Source organism: Oryzias latipes, chromosome 13 (genome assembly GCF_002234675.1).
Source record: "Oryzias latipes chromosome 13, ASM223467v1".
Lineage (NCBI taxonomy): Eukaryota > Metazoa > Chordata > Actinopteri > Beloniformes > Adrianichthyidae > Oryzias > Oryzias latipes.
In genome coordinates this window covers 6,212,057-6,228,312 of record NC_019871.2, presented here as the reverse complement: position 1 = coordinate 6,228,312, position 16,256 = coordinate 6,212,057, and the positions used below count along the sequence as shown (strand labels likewise).

The 16,256-nt window shown below is 36.3% G+C and overlaps 1 protein-coding gene across 2 annotated transcripts in view; it reads right to left on the bottom strand.

The window, feature by feature from the left end:
- Positions 1 to 16,256, bottom strand: part of cntn5 (contactin 5) — a 178,790-nt gene that overhangs the window by 67,489 nt on the left and 95,045 nt on the right. For both annotated transcript variants that reach the window (XM_023961649.1, XM_023961650.1), the window contains 2 exons: positions 11,541 to 11,636; positions 5,386 to 5,589 (listed from right to left, as the gene is read on the bottom strand). In XM_023961649.1, coding sequence (XP_023817417.1) covers positions 5,386 to 5,589; positions 11,541 to 11,636 — 300 coding nt within the window. The remainder of the gene's footprint in view (positions 1 to 5,385; positions 5,590 to 11,540; positions 11,637 to 16,256) is intronic.

Sequence of the window (16,256 nt, the reverse complement as noted above, 5' to 3'; positions counted from 1 at the left end):
CAACGTTTTTCATTGACCAAATACCTATTTTCCACCATAATCTACAAATCAATTCTTGAAAAACGAGACAATGTGATTTTCTGGATTTTTTTTCTCATTTTGTCTCATAGTTGAGGTTTACATGATGACAATTATATGCCTCTCTCATCTTTTTAAGTGGAAGAACTTGCACAATTGGTGACTGTCTAAATAGTTTTTTGTCCTGCTGTAAACAAAGTTTATGCCCACCCATCTATGAGTTCAAACCTCTGAAGAGGCGGCAGAAACCAAAAATAATCAATGGATGCCGTCCACTCATTTCTTTGTTGTTCCAACAAATTGTGTACCCTTTGTATTTATCAGGAGTAGAAAACAGTTTGCTGTTCATTCTACTGAAATGAAGGTGAGACATTATAGATTAGGCTGGAGATGAACTCTACAGGTTAACATTCAATGGTCTCCAGCTGAGTATGATGGGGCCGAGATACTTGTTTTGATGAAGGACTGAAGCTGCAGACAACCTGTGTGTTGTTTGGTAATCACTTACTAACACTGATGCACAGACTAGATGGTTTAATTGGTTTTATTTGGCTTTTTTTGAAGGGGTCACAAAGCACAACATTTAGGTGATTGCACCTAAAATCACCTTGGTGACATTCAATTATACATTTTTCTGAATTTTACTAGCAAAGACAAAGCAAAGGCTGCCTGACATGAAGGGAAGAGGCATGAAAGTAAAGAAGAGTTGTTAGGATCTTGTAGCTACAGGGATAGAGTTCTGATTGTTTTTTACTGCCAATCACAGGCTTGTCTAAAACGAGCCAATAAGAGTGATGACAAAATCACTGTTAGAAATCTAGGTCTGAAAAACGAAAAAATATGATGCAAACGTTTGTCTTTTTTTATAATAGTAAATTAATCCCATATAATAATTCATATCATATTTGATACACGCATTTCTGAGACCCCTTAACGTGATCAAAACCTTTCCTAAAACCCCATCATAGATAACCACTTTTCCTGTACTTCATTGTCATTCCACCAGGGGCAGTAGAAATTCATTTCCTGCACATTTCAAAATGGCCTCCCCCGTGAAACTTAAAAGAAATGTTGGGTGTGAAAAGTTTAGCCAATTTTTCAAACTTTATGGTAGGATAATTTTTGTATCTTAAACTTACATTATTCAGAGCAAAACCTTACCACGTATCAAAAACGATTTGATATTTTAGTTAAAAAAATATATTACTCTTTTTTAGGGATCAAAAGGTTTGAAAAAACATCTGAAGTAATAAAAAGTAATTTTCTGTCAATTCTTTGAATGTAGTGAGATTTATGGGGTTAAATTAAAACCAAAGGACGTTTAAAAAAACAAACAAAAAAAAACCCCTAACATTTCATGCCAGAGAATATCTCATAAATAAATCATTAAGAAATCATTTATGTCCAAAATAAGTTTATTTTAAATTGAATTTCTGCTATGAGTACAACCCACAAACTTAACTCTTGTTCATTCAACAAATGCAAATTTTTTTTTCTTTCTTTTTTGTTTTTTTACAAATGTGGAGCCAATTAAATGGAAAATAAACAGTTTTTTAAGTGGTAGAAGATTTAGAGCCAAGAAGAATTTCAGATAAGGACAGTAATTAACCAAACTAATTTTGAGCTTTGTTTTTTTAATTTAAAAAAAATTAAAGAGTTTTTCAAAAAGAGTCTGAAGGACCTTTTACTAACTAGCTTAACTTTTTTTCTTTCAATTTTGGTTGTAAATAGTTATAGTGAAATAATATATATGTTTATGTTACCCCTATTTATGAATTCAGTGATAGTTTATTACGGTAAATTTACAAATATTTTCATATTAAATTTTCAAAAATAGCATTATGTAACTGTAAAAAATATAAAGAAATGCAACACGACATATTTTGACATCCTTTGAAAAAATCATATTGAGTCCAACTGACAGAAAAGATGTGAATGTTTTATTTTGTTTTGTTGTTGAAGTATTTAAATGACTTACAATAATTTACACATGCACGCCAAAATTAATACTGGCGCACATTGCTATTTCAGTGCAGAAATGATGAATTGTAAAGCCCTAATTTCATTACGTATGAAGCAGTGCCAGCATAGATGAAGGACCTGAATCCTGCCTCAAAATTACATTGTTTTTTTTAAATAATCCATTGCACAAAAGGTATCAAGATGCTATTTCTCAGCTGTGAAAAAAACACCAGGACACATGGGCCTCAGAAGGTTTAGCCGCTCGCTTTAACACTAATCATGTTTTAGGGCTCTATAATTAATTGTCCACCAAGGCTGTGATGTTTGGTGGCTGATAAATGTGAGTCTTTTTTAATGCAACATTCTTTCAGCTACAAAATGTTACAGGGTTAACTTATGTTCTATTTTTTATTTTTATTTTTTTATTTTTTATTTTTATTGTGTGGGAGTCGTCTCTTTGGCCACTTTATTCCACAGCCCTTCGTTTCTCCTTTCTGAACTGGTACTTAACGGATATGGTGGTGCGTTAAAGACAGCAAGCCCTTAGAAAAGGCCCATCTATCTCAAAGCGATGGATTTTCATGAAAGCATTTTCACCACCATTCTTCCGACATTTTTGAATAGAGGTTTGTTTTAAGTAGGGTTCTGTCTTCAACCATTCATTACCAAAGTGATTTAAAAATTCTTCTGTTAACCAATAAACCCAGCCACATGGCAAGATGGGAAATATTTAGGTTGTAGAAAAAGAAGTCTCACTAATTAGACAACAAAACAAAACGAAAAATCTACATCAGAAAGTTGTTTTTGTCATGCAGGAGCACAAATATCTACTCAATCCTTTTGTTGGAGCTCTATTTTTTATAAAACTTGACTTGTTTTATCATAATTTATATTGTGGCAAACCACATATGCGAAAAATTAATATATTTATCTAAAATATTTTTGGGTTAATTTAATATATGGCACATCTTCTATCTCAAGTGAGTACTTTGTTTATTAAATGCATATTATAAATAAAATAGTAACAAAGTTTGATTTTAAAATAAAATTGTTATCTTTTGAGTTTATGACATCTAAATTTAAATAGAACCACACTTTTTTTATGCAAGTTTATTTATAATGTCTAAAAATTAAAAATTATTTTTAATTAAAAGCCTATTCCTCTGTCATTATTTATTAAACTTAAATGAAGCATCTTTGTGCATTTCAAAATAAACAACATTAATTTTTAAAATAATCTGCAGAGGGATGCAAGCCCATTATGTCCACACTCGGTTTTACAGACTTATCACAGGAAAAGCTTGGTCATTTCGTTTTTTATAAAAGTGTCACAAATGCATTGTTGGAAAGTGTCAAAGGGCTCCAAAAACTATGGGGAGTTTTGTGGATGCCAGATTTTATAGCCAAAAACAGTGTCTGCCTTGCAACTTTGAATTGACCCCTTTATTTAATTTTACTAGAGCTCGCTCAAAAAACACTTTACAGTCGTCCTGTAAATAATTTCCTCTGAAAATGACAAAGATGATGTCTAAGTCTTCAAAAACTGTTCAAATCCACATCCAAACCAGGATTTAAACACTGAATTAATTTTAGTTTAATTAAAACAAAAACGCTGGAATTTTCCAGCTTTAATTTGATTTTTTTTTTTTTTTGCTGCTTCATGCTCTTTTGTTGTTTGTATTAATTGTAATTAATACAAAAACATAACTTGTGTTTGTTTTTGTGAAGTTTATATATCTGTAATTAATTGAAAATGTTAATAATATTGTATTACAGTGGTCCCTCATTTATCGCACAGGTAATGCTCTAAAAATAAATAATGATAGGTGTAATACAGCTTCGTTTTAGGGCAGTAAAACCCCTCACAACACATTTTATACACCTTTTTTTTTAGACAAGTTCAATCAAATACTAAGTCTATTATTATAGAATGAAAACCAGAACTGTCTCACAATCTAAGAATTATGTACATTTGGCAAACTGAACAAACTCTCTATAAGAAAGACACGGACTGATGAATTTGGTTGACAATCAAGACGCAGAACACACTGCTCTGTAAAGAAACAAAAGGAGGGGAAAAAAAGCATACAATTCACACTGAAGAAAATCCAAAAAAGGTGAGCCGCGATATTGCAAAGGAACACTGAACACTACTAATCTGCTACTGATTTAACTGGAAATGTTTTTTTTTTTATTCAAAATATATGCAAACAATCGTAGTAACAGCAATTTGAGTTTTGCAACCAGTCAAAACTGTCAGAAGTTTTTTTTTTTTTTACAATTTTATTTAGGTTAAAAGTTGAAAAACAGCTTAATTGCTTCAAAAAAATAATATGAACTCAATTTATTTTATACCTAAAACTAAAAGAAAAGACACTGACAAAAACAATTTAATCTTGGTCATTTTTCATTCTTAAGATTTGTTTGTTATTTTAGTCACTAAAGAACCATTATAGACCTCAACCATTAAGTTTTTGTTAGTAATTCTTAAATTATACCATTACCTCTCAGGAAAGTCCTTTAAATAAGACAGCAAGTCTTTTCTAATTGGTTTAAAAACCAAAACAATATCAGTGAAAACATCAAAATATTTTACTTTTTTTTAATCAAACGAAAAAATGTTTTTTCTTTTTAATATAAACTTTTTTAACAAACTTTCCTGTGGTTTTACTTAATGGTGTGGGTGGGTCTGGGGGCCCACAGAGTCCCTTTGCCCTGTAACCCATAAACTCTTTAAAACACCCCTGCCAAAATCCAGTTACAATAGCCTTTTTGGAAGCTTTTCAAAAGCCAAATACTTTATAAAATTCAAAAATGTCAAAGGCTGTTAAAAAGCCTTTTTCCATTCTTAGTGTTTTGAGAGACTTTGACAGACGCAGCCCCTCCTCGCATTGTGTGATGGGCATTTCTTTGTGAAGTCAAACATAAAAGCTTGTAGGTGAAACTCACACCTGAACTGCTCTGCAGCACGGCTCCTGAGAGGCAAGTATAAAAGAGCCAAATCCCATCCACAGCAAGGGCCATTGATTCAGTTAATGTTATGCAGGAAAATGATTTCCCTGATGGCCAGTTTCACCACAACACATGGCGAGCAAAGAAGGCTCCTCTTACTAACGTTTAAGCACCGCTCACTGTCTGTTTACAGTGTTCGCTATTTGAGATGCCTTCTGACAACAAGGCTCTGCCCTGGTTCACAGAACAAATCTGACTGGAACTTTTCTTGAATATATTTTTATAAAACCAAACTTTAGAAAAAAAAGAATAAGAGCAATTCTTAGATGTTCAAACCAGTGAGACAAAGCAAACAGTGGAATCGATCTTAAAGGCACGGCCACATAAAGAAGGTCACCTGAGCAGCAAAGACACTATTCTGTAATGTCGTGATTAAACCAACACATTACTCACCGTCAGTTTTTAGGGTCAGAGGAGTTGGTGGACTCAAAACTCTTGCATTTGTCACTGGGTTCTTCACCAGACAGATGTAGCTTCCAACATCAGAGGGCTGCACCTTGGAGATATACAGGTTCCCTGTGTCCTGGGAGATGAAGCGCCGACTGTCCTCAGCAACAAAGGAGGGAAACTCATTAAACACCCAGCTGTAGATAATCTCTGTAAAAAAAAAAAAAAGACAACATACATGTATTAGAAATATGTGTCCTTTATTTACTGACCTTCTTTTTATGTTCTTTGTCTCTTTGAGCACACAGAAAAGAGTATTTCCACATAAAAAATAACTTTTTTTTAATGTGGAAATACTCTGGAAGTTGATGGCAGCTCGGGCAAAGCATTATTAATAATTACTGAGGCATCCGTGAGGTTTTTCTTTTCTTATCTGAGCTGTGGACAGCTTTTGGGAAGCAAAAAAGAAAAGTCTGTATTGCTTTGCAACGTCAAGAAAAATGATGCTGAAGCTCATAATGAACAAACAGCAACAATTAAAGCGGGCCTTGTTGAGCTGTTGTTTGCTGTGGGCTTATTTTAATTAACAGGTGATATCATCTGCAGATAAAACAGGCGTCCAGTGTAATGGACTCGTTCCAGAAAACTTGTTTGTGTACAAATGTGTGTATGCATGTGTTAGCAGCATTAGATCCCGGCTGCAGGTTTTTCTGTCTATTATGCAAACAATGGCAAAGCTGCTAGGCTTTAAATATTATCAAGGTAATTGCATCAAGGGCAAACTTGCTGTAATTTCTCTAAGAACGATAGTTTATTTTAATTTTTAGACTTACAAGATTAAGACTGAATGCATATAATAATCTTGGTTTTACCAGAGGTTTGCAATGATAGGTTATGTTGGGTTACATTTACACGAGTTGTTGGGATTTTTTATTCCATTTCTCTCTTTCATTTTTTAATCATGTACAGCCCACTAATTGAGGTTAAATTCTATTTTTCTTTAGAATTAAAAGGATTTTTAACCCTTTGATGAAATCCACAAAAAAATTGCACATAATATAATGTTTAATGAGATATCAATTATGATATTCTTGGTGATTTGGTATTTTTTCTCACAACAATGTTAGTTTCAAATTCAGAAATATTGACATACGTGAAGGAAGCCTTTTATTTAGCCACCGTCTCAAATTTGATCATTTTCAACATGGTGCAACAGTTATTTAAAGAATCAGTAAATCATCAATAAATTTCACATTATTTTAATGAAACAAGTAGTCATTTTTATAAATGAATAACAAAAGATCAGTTATTCTTAGTGTGATAGTTTCCCCAACTCACTGACATGGACATTCACATGCACTTGGTCAGGGGGGCTGCCCTACTGCTGGTTGGATAGGCTGACACATTTAACCTCATACACTAAAACATTTTAGCCATTACCCTGTAAACATAGATATTACAGATACACAAGCACACACACAGTTATTTGGATTCATTCTTTATGGTTTTTGATGTTTGGTTATTGTTACTTGTTTGATTTGTTGTTTTTCTCTTTACTCTTTCAGTTCTCCTTCCGTCGGTTAAAGGACAAGAATTGTTTTGGCAGGCCTCTATGGTGCCCGACCCAAATGAGCCGGATTGAAGCAGCCACACCTTATAAAAAGCCCATCTCGTTGTATCAGACACATGGAGAAGTTATGCTTGTTAAAAGCCTGTTTATCTGTGGAATTTTGTATTAATATTAAAGCTCAATTCTCTTGTTTTCCCCCTTATTCACCATTGTTATATTGTTTAAGTCACTGGATATTTATATTTTTTGTTAAACCTAAAGAGAAAAGATATTGTTATGGGTTTGTCCCTTGGTCCTCACTTTGGAGTGGAGTGTGACACCATAAAGTTTGGAAAATTGGCACAACTTTGTTTTGTGTTTTTGAGATTTCAGCAGCCATTTTGAAATAAGCAGGAAAAAGCTCCTCTACTGCCCCTAGTGGAATAATGATGGAATGCAGGGCATAAAACATGGACAGAGTTATAAACAATAGGGCGGTTTGGATTATGATAATGAGATAGGGGTTTCAGAAATGCATCTATAAAATATATAGTCTACCAAACTGAGCAGCTTTTACTTGTTAGTAGATTGTTTCAAATGGTTGATTTAAATGTTCATAATGTGCGATTTATTGTAGACCTTTTACCACAATTGTAGCTTACCTATCTATGCGGGAGATCAATCACATAAGTTTGACCATCCTTGGTTAAGGTACCAGATGGATTTTTTACCCATTGGAAAAAAATTGTAATGTATTAGCAAAAAAACAAAGTATCAAATCTTGCAAGGACAAGCCACTAAGATTTTTATTTTTTACAATTTTCTGAAGTTCATAGTTTAGAAAAGAGCCTTTTAAAAAATATTTATGCACTTGAAAGGCACATTATTGAGACAAAATGTGGTGCTGTGACTAAGGCTCCTTAAAGAACGTTCAGGTGCTGAACTTTACTAACGTACTCGATGTGATTTGAAAACGAAGCAAAACTGATCTGCCTTAGAATAATGTGACCTTGACCACTTTTAAAACTCTTACATTTTTTTAAAAACATTATAAACCCTATAGTTGTATGCATATGATATAACTAATAGCAATTACATAAAAAAGATGCGCATGACTTAAAAAGAAGTTTATTATCATTGTCCTAGAATGCTGAAGAATTTTCTTTCTCTTTTTTTAATACTATATTGATCCACTTGGTCAACATAATGCGATGGAACATAAGGGTCTTACACTATGTCATTATGACTGAAACACCTGTCAATTACAGCTTGAAGGAGCAAGGCTGCAGCAAACTGCAAATGTCAGAAAATCAATAGTTTCATCATGCTGATACAACTGCATAACATCATCTCCAATGTCAATTACAGCTCTGCCATTCAAATGAGAAAAAGTGGAGAAATAGACCGTGAACATTTTTGCCTATAGTGTAAAAAAGGGAAAAAGTAAAAAAATAAATAAAAAAAACAGCTTTACTTTTGCTACATGCAGCACATTCAGTCTTAAATGTTCTTGAACGACAAAAGAACTGACAAAACCTGTCAAAATGCAAAATAGAATTATTCACTCATCCTGCAAAATTAATATGAACAAAAAAATTAGAGTTAACAGTAATGATCTAATGCAGGTCGATCATGATCGATCGGTCGATCGCAAAGGACATGTGGGTCGATCGCGGGCCATCAAAGAGATAACGGGTGGTAGACAAAATTGTTGGTACCCCTCAGTTAAAGAAAGAAAGTCCACAATGCTCACTGAAATTATTTGAAACGTTCAAAAATAACAATAAATTAAAATGTATTGAAAATTAAATAATCAAAATCAGCCATTACTTTTGAGTTGTTGATTAACAAAATTATTTAAAAAAAACAAACTAATGAAATAGGGCTGGACAAAAATGATGGTACCCATAACTTAATATCTTGTTGCACAACCTTTTGAGGCAATCACTGCAATTAAACGGTTTCTGTATTTGTCAATGAGCCTTCTGCACCTGTCCACAGGTATTTTGGCCCACTCCTCATGAGCAAACTGCTCCAGTTGTCTCAGGTTTGATGGGTGTCTTCTACAAATGGCATGTTTCAGCTCCTTCCACAGATGTTCAATGGGATTCAGATCTGGGCTCATAGAAGGCCACTTAAGTATAGTCCAACGCTTTTCTCTTAGCCATTCTTGGCGGTTTTTGGCTGTGTGTTTTGGATCGTTGTCCTGTTGGAAGACCCATGACCTGCGACTGAGACCAAGCTTTCTGACACTAGGCAGCACATTTATATCCAGAATGCCTTGATAATCTTGAGATTTCCCTGTGCCAGATGCAGCAAAGCAGCCCCAAAACAGAACTGAGCCTCCTCCATGTTTCACAGTTGGGACAGTGTTCTTTTCCTTGTGTGCTTCATTTTTGAGTCTACAAACATAGAGCTGATGTGCCTTACCAAAAAGCTACAGTTTCGTCTCATCTGTCCAAAGGACATTTTCCCAGAAGCTTTGTGGCTTGTCAACATGCATTTTTGCAAATTCCAGTCTTTTTTATGATTTCCTTTCCTGAACATTGGTGTCCTCCTTGGTCGTCTCCCATGAAGTCCACTCTGGCTCGAACAACGACAAATGGTGCAATCTGACACTGATGTACCTTGATCTAGGAGTTCACCTTTAACGTCTTTGGAGGTTGTTCTGGGCTCTTTGGATACAGTTCTAACCATCCGTCTCCTCAATTTGTCATCAATTTTCCTCTTCAGGCCACGTCCAGGGAGGTTGGCTACTGTTCCGTGGGTCTTAAACTTCTGAATAATATGTGCCACTGTTGTCACAGGAACTTCCAGCTGCTTAGAGATGGTTTTATAGCCTTTACCTTTATGATGTTTGTATATAATTGTGTTTTTTATGTCCTGGGATAATTCTCTCCTTGGCTTTCTGTTGTCCATGTTCAGTGTGGTTCACACCTTTTCCCCAAACAGCAACGTGACTATTTGTCTCCATTTAAATAGGCAGACTGACTGATTATGGGTTTGAAAAACAGCTGTGATGTAAATTAAAGGACATACCTGAGTTCATCATGGCCCCCTGGGCAATTAGTTCTCAGTCTTTTATGGAGGTACCATCACTTTTGTCCAGCCCTATTTCATTAATTTATTTTTTTAAATAATTCTGTTAATCAAAAACTCAAAGGTAATGGCTAATATTGATTATTTCATTTTCAATAAATTTTAATTTATTGTTACTTTTGAACGTCTCAAGTAATTTCAGTGAGCATTGTGGACTTTGTCTCTTTAACTGAGGGGTACCAACAATTTTATCCACCACTGTATATATATATAAATATAAAAAGGTTTGAAACAACTCAAAATATGTCAAATTCTAGGTTCTTCATAGTAGCCACCTTTTGCTTTGATTTCTGCTTTGCACACTCTTGATATTATGACAAGAAAAAAGCAGCTACAGAAAAACGAGTGGCCATCATTACTTTAAGAAATTAAGGTCAGTCAGTCTGTGAAAAATTGGAAGTGCAGTCGCAAAAACCATCAAGCGCTACAAATAAAACTGGCTCACATGCAGACTGCACCAGGAAAGGAAGACCAAGAGTCACCTCTGCTGCAGAGGATAAGTTCATCCGAGTCACCAGCCTCAGAAATCGCAGGTTAACAGCAGCTCAGATTAGAGAGCAGGTCAATGACACACAGAGTTCTAGCAGCAGACACATCTCTACAACAACTGTTTAAAGGAGACTGTGTGAATTAGGCCTTCACGGTAGAATATCTGCTAGCAAACCACTGCTAAAGAAAGGCAACAAGCAGAAGAGACTTGTTTGGGCTACAGAACACAAGAAATGGACATTAGACCAGGGAAAATTTGTTCTTTGGTCTGATGAGTTCAAACTGGAGATTTTTGGTTCCAACCACCATGTCTTTGTGCTACGCAGAAAAGGTGAACGGATGGACTCTACAAGCCTGGTTCCCACCGTGAAGCATGGGGGAGGAGGTGTGATGGTGTGGGGGTGCTTTGCTGGTGACCCTGTCGGGGATTTATTCCAAATTGAAGGCATACTGAACCAGTATGGCGACCACAGCATCTTGCAGCGGCATGCTATCCCATCCGGTTTGCGTTTAGTTGGACCATCATTTATTTTTCAACAGGACAATGACCCCAAACACACCTCCAGGCTGTGTAAGGGCTATTTGACCAAGAAGGAGAGTGGAAGGAGAGGCCCGATGACTTGGCCTCCACAGTCACCAAGCCTGAACCCAATCAAAATGGCTTTTGGGTGAGCTGGACCGCAGAGTGAAGGCAAAAGGGCCCAGAAGTGCTAAGCATCTATGGGAACTCCTTCAAGACTGTTGGAAGACCATTTCAGGTGACTACCACTTGAAGCTCTTCAAGAGAATGCCAAGAGTGTGCAAAGCAGTGATCAAATCAAAAGGTGGCTACTTTGAAGAACCTACAATATGACATATTTTCAGTTGTTTCACACTTTTTTGTTATGTATATAATTCCACATATGTTAGTTCATAGTTATGATTCCGAAAGTAACTTGCATTCCACAGAGCTGTGGGCAACTGTGATCTAATGGAATACCTGAAAGAAAAGGCGGCTTTTTTTCCGTGGCTTCGGAGTTCTTACCTGGAGAATGGGGAGGAGGGCTGCACATGAGCACCACACCTTGGCCTTCTCGCACAGACACAGCTCCCCTGCTCTTTGTACTGAAAGCACCCAGATCTAAAACAACATAGAAAGACATTGTACTTAGCAAACCTGCACATTTAACATTACGAATCTCAAGGTTCATTCCTCCATGCATCATAGTCACTGCTGGTTTTCATCCTAGAATGTTAGTTTTTACAAAAAAATAAATAAATAAATAAAATAAAAAAGTTTCTTATTTATTAATAATTAAACAGCTGTTTAGTGCTCATGAGTTAACTAAACAGATAAAAATATCTTTATGTACTGCTGAATCAAAGCGCCAAAGTGGCAGTGGGTTGATCACCCAGCAGGGGTCTTTATATCGACATAGTTTTGGTTCAATTACTTGAGAAATGCAGCATTTTAAATGATGGTGTAGCTGTTGGCCAATCATTTTCCAACCACTTACGCACTTATGCACTTCAAAGGACTTTTGCATAAATAGGCAAAAAAACAAAGATGCAACAACAACAAAAAAAACGAAGGTTAATATGAAACATTAAAAAAATCCTGAAGCTACAGTCAGAGGAGATCATGCTGAAAAAAAAAAGAACAGAGAAAAATACATATTTCATATTCCACCGCCCCGCAAAACGGCTGTTTCAGTTGGCAGCACCCCACTGTGAATGTGTGTTACTGCAGATACTCCCTTCAGCTTCTTCTTTTGGTAAACAAGAGTCGTTCTAGGCAGGGTGCCTCATTTATTACATATTAAATGTGCTTTCCCATAAAACCGCTATAGCATGATAACAGTTCAGACAGCAGAACAGAATCCAGTTTGGTTGGCTCATTAAAGCAGCCGGTAAAGGTGATATCTTTACAGAGAAACATTTGTCGGAATCGGAAAATCCTGGATTTGAGGTGGAAGCAGCAAAGCTTCCTAAAAGATGCCTTTAAATTCTACATCCGGCAGATGGAATATAGGAGGGAAATTTTAGCAAAGTAGGTGTTCAACAATCAGAAACTGAAACTTAAGTAGGGTGCACTTTGATGAGCTAAAATGAGAAGTGTTTTTATTCACAGTCCTCACAGCCAATTGTTGCCTTTTTGTGAAGGGGGAAGGGGGGCTCAAAATAACTGAATGCAAATCACATCTATCTTGCAGTCAAAAGTAATGACTTCTTCCTAATGTAAAATAGCGTGATGACTTAACATTTTTCAATAAATGTAAAACAAAAAAGAAATTAAATGTAAAGTCCACAACATCAACAATTTTTTTTTTTAAATTTCGATGTTTGTTAGACTCTTTGATGACAGAAAAAAATTGCAATATCACTTTTTTTTGATAGTTTCATATTTGATACGTTGGCCGATCTGTTAAGATATTGCTCACAACAGTGTTAGTGTAATGCCGCGTTCACACCAGGCTCGGAAATGAGGTTAGCGACTGCTTCCAATGGAAACTCTTGGGTTTACGAGTCACTATGAAAGTCTTAAGACTGTTTTCAGGCTCTACATACAAAACTGAACATGCGCTGAGAGTTAAACCACTTTTGACCAATCAGGAACTCGGATTTAGTAGTGACATATGGGTAGCATCCTTTTCATTACATGGAAGAGCAAACCATTTCAAAATGGATCATGCAGGAGAAATTAATAATTGTGGTTTGTACTCGTCCAGAATTAAATGACAGCAAGTCTTTTAGTGAAATAAAAAACCTGAAGCAAACTTCCAGAGATTTGTATCGCTTTGAAATTTTGCACCAAACCTCTTGCAACTGTGAGTAAATATATCGAGTGGCAAAAGACCTGTGTGAAGAACATAAAGTTAAAAAACCTACGTTCAGCGCATTCTTGAATGTGCCACACATGCCCAGTGTGTATGTAGCATCTGATGCCAAAACATTGGCACCTTATTTACTGTTTAAAATTTGACAGTGTACCTGTATTATGAAGAAATAATTATTTAGAAAATTTAAGTATTTTAACACAGTTATCATTATAAACAAAGAATAACAATAGATGAGTTATTCTAACCAAAAAAGATTTGAAAACTAGCAAAACGTTTCCCGCCAAAGGTGTTTTTGAAATTTCGTAGATGCAGCCATTTAATTTTCTTTCTACTGCCCCTAGTGGAATGATGATGAACTACATAGCAGGAAGCAGGGACCAATTTGAATTTTTAAAGGTTTTTGTGGAAAGTTTGGATCATGCTAATGTGATAGAGATATCAATAATTGTGTGTATAAAATATGAAAATGGCAACTAGGTTTAAGTTATTAAATGTACAGAAAGCATCAAGGAAGAGTAGAAAAATGAGGAAAAATGCTTATTCCATCCATCATCGGTGTTAAGCAAATGACATTTCAGAGTGGGACATGCAGCTGCAGATCTTTCAAGTCAAACCAACTCTTTAATTTTATTAACAACAGTACTGCTCAGATTGGCTTGATACCTGAGCCTAAGTCGGCCTCACGTCTGAAGAGAGTGAAGAACTCTTTGGGGAAAAAGATCAGAGGCCCTCCTTTCTGCCTGCTGCCTTCAAAGTCACGGCTGAAAAGCAGCCCTAGTCTGTGAATTTCAAAACAAAAAAGAGGGGAAAAAGCATCCTACTGAAACATCTCTGGAACAGAGTACATGGCCAGTAGATATAATGCAGGGAGCCTCCACTCAACTTTTCTTTGTGAGTGCTTGTTCTTTCCGTGAATGAATCTTCAGTGTACAGGTTCACAAGTTGGACACAACAAACCTGGAAACTGGATGTTACTGCTGTGTATGCGTTTGAGGTGTAACGATTTATATCATAATTAGTGCTTGACAATAAGATTCATAGTGGATATTGGTTCATTCTTTCTTTTTTTTTTTTTAACTTGTCCTATCCAACAGCTGAGCAGACAGATGAGAGCTGAAAGCCTCTTGTGTTGGACATATTTTACTTTAACAACAGGGGTTATGAAACATTTGATACACTAGGTGTATATTTAAATAAACCCCTTTTGTAATTTAGGCTATACTTTATTCATCCTACTCATATCTGTAACAGGTTTTGTTGGAACAGATGGAAAAGGAAAGAAGGGAACACGAGCAAAGGTTGCCGGGGGGGGGGGGGGGGGGGGGGTAAAGAGGAGGGGGTAGAACCATGAAGCAGCATAAGGGAACAAGTTGCTGGATGTTTACAATCATTACAGTCAGGTCTATAAGAGGGGGAGCTGGTTTAGCTCGTGCTGGTTTGCGGCGCCTTCCGTCCGTGAAACCAGGGTTCGACTCCGGGCTGCTCCCTGTTCCCTTCTCCACCTCTGTGCCCGTTCCAAGCCCGGTTTGAGAAGGTTGCGTCAGGAAGGGCATCCGGCGTAAAACATTGCCAAATTTACCATGCGACTTGTTCGCTGTGGCGACCCCTGATGGGAGAAGCCGAAAGTGGAAGAAGACAGTCAGGTCTATAAGTAATATAGACCTTTCCCCCCCCAAATGCCGCAAACATACTTGTGGGTTCCAAAAAAGCCCACATACAAAACATGTCAACATGTTCACATCACAATACGACTCATGTTCACACAGGCATACCTATGCATTCGGACCAACACGTGAAATATTTCATTTAATCACTCAAACTGTGCAAAGCTGAAATAGCACCTGTGCTTGAGTGGGTCCCCACGTTCCTCTAAAGTGGGTGATGGAATGTAAAAAGAAGGAGGGAGAGTACCACGCCATCCCCACATCGACACCCCCGCTATGGCAGTAGCGGCAGCCAGGACCCCGCCAATACCCGCACGGCAGCAGGATATTGGTTCTTTCTGAACGAGCTGATTCACTGATGTTAAATCGATACAGGACATCTTGAGCCAAAACTTCAACCAGTGTGACTTAGAGAAAAATCCCTGAGGACTGCACAGTACAGGTAAAGTTTTTCAGATTTGTTGTGTTTAATCAAGTGTAAATTTAACATGTGTACACATATTTATTTATATTTAAATTTTTTCTAGAATCGACATTTCACAAAAAGGCATAAAAAGGAAGGAATTAAATATGTGTCCAAACAAACCAGTTAACAAGGATGAATGTCAAGTCCACTGACATTTATTTTCATAAAGTTCAGCTTGTTTTATCACATCAAATTAATACAAACAGAATATTAGAACATTCTAGCACACTGTATGGTCACATGTCTTTGCAAAATTCAAAGTGTTTCCACACATTGAACTGTAATGATAGATTGATCATTGTTTGCTACCATCACATGTGTGTTGTCTGCTTGTTTGTTTTTACATTATAGTAAAATAAACCTACCATGTGTCAATCCAAATAGTATTTCCCGATATCAATATAATCAATTTATTTCATTTGCAGGACTGCTTGTGGTACCTAGAATTTGTAAAAGTACAGTTGGAGGTAGAGCCTTTAGTCATCAAGCCCCTGTTTTATGGAATAAGCTCCCAGCTCATGTAAGAGAGGCTGATACAGGTTCTGCTTTCAAAGTTAGACTGAAACATTCCTTAATTGGACAGGCTTACTGTCAGAATAGCTAGTATTCAGAAATTATTTACCTTACTGTTAATTAACTGCTGGGGTAGCTATGGTGCACTGGGGTTCTGTCCTCTTTTCTCATCTACTTCTACCCACCTTCTATCCTCTATACTTGTTCATTACTTATCATTTAGTTCTCCATGCCTCTGTTTGGTGCAGTGCGATTCATGCCTTTCAGTGGGAGTTCTT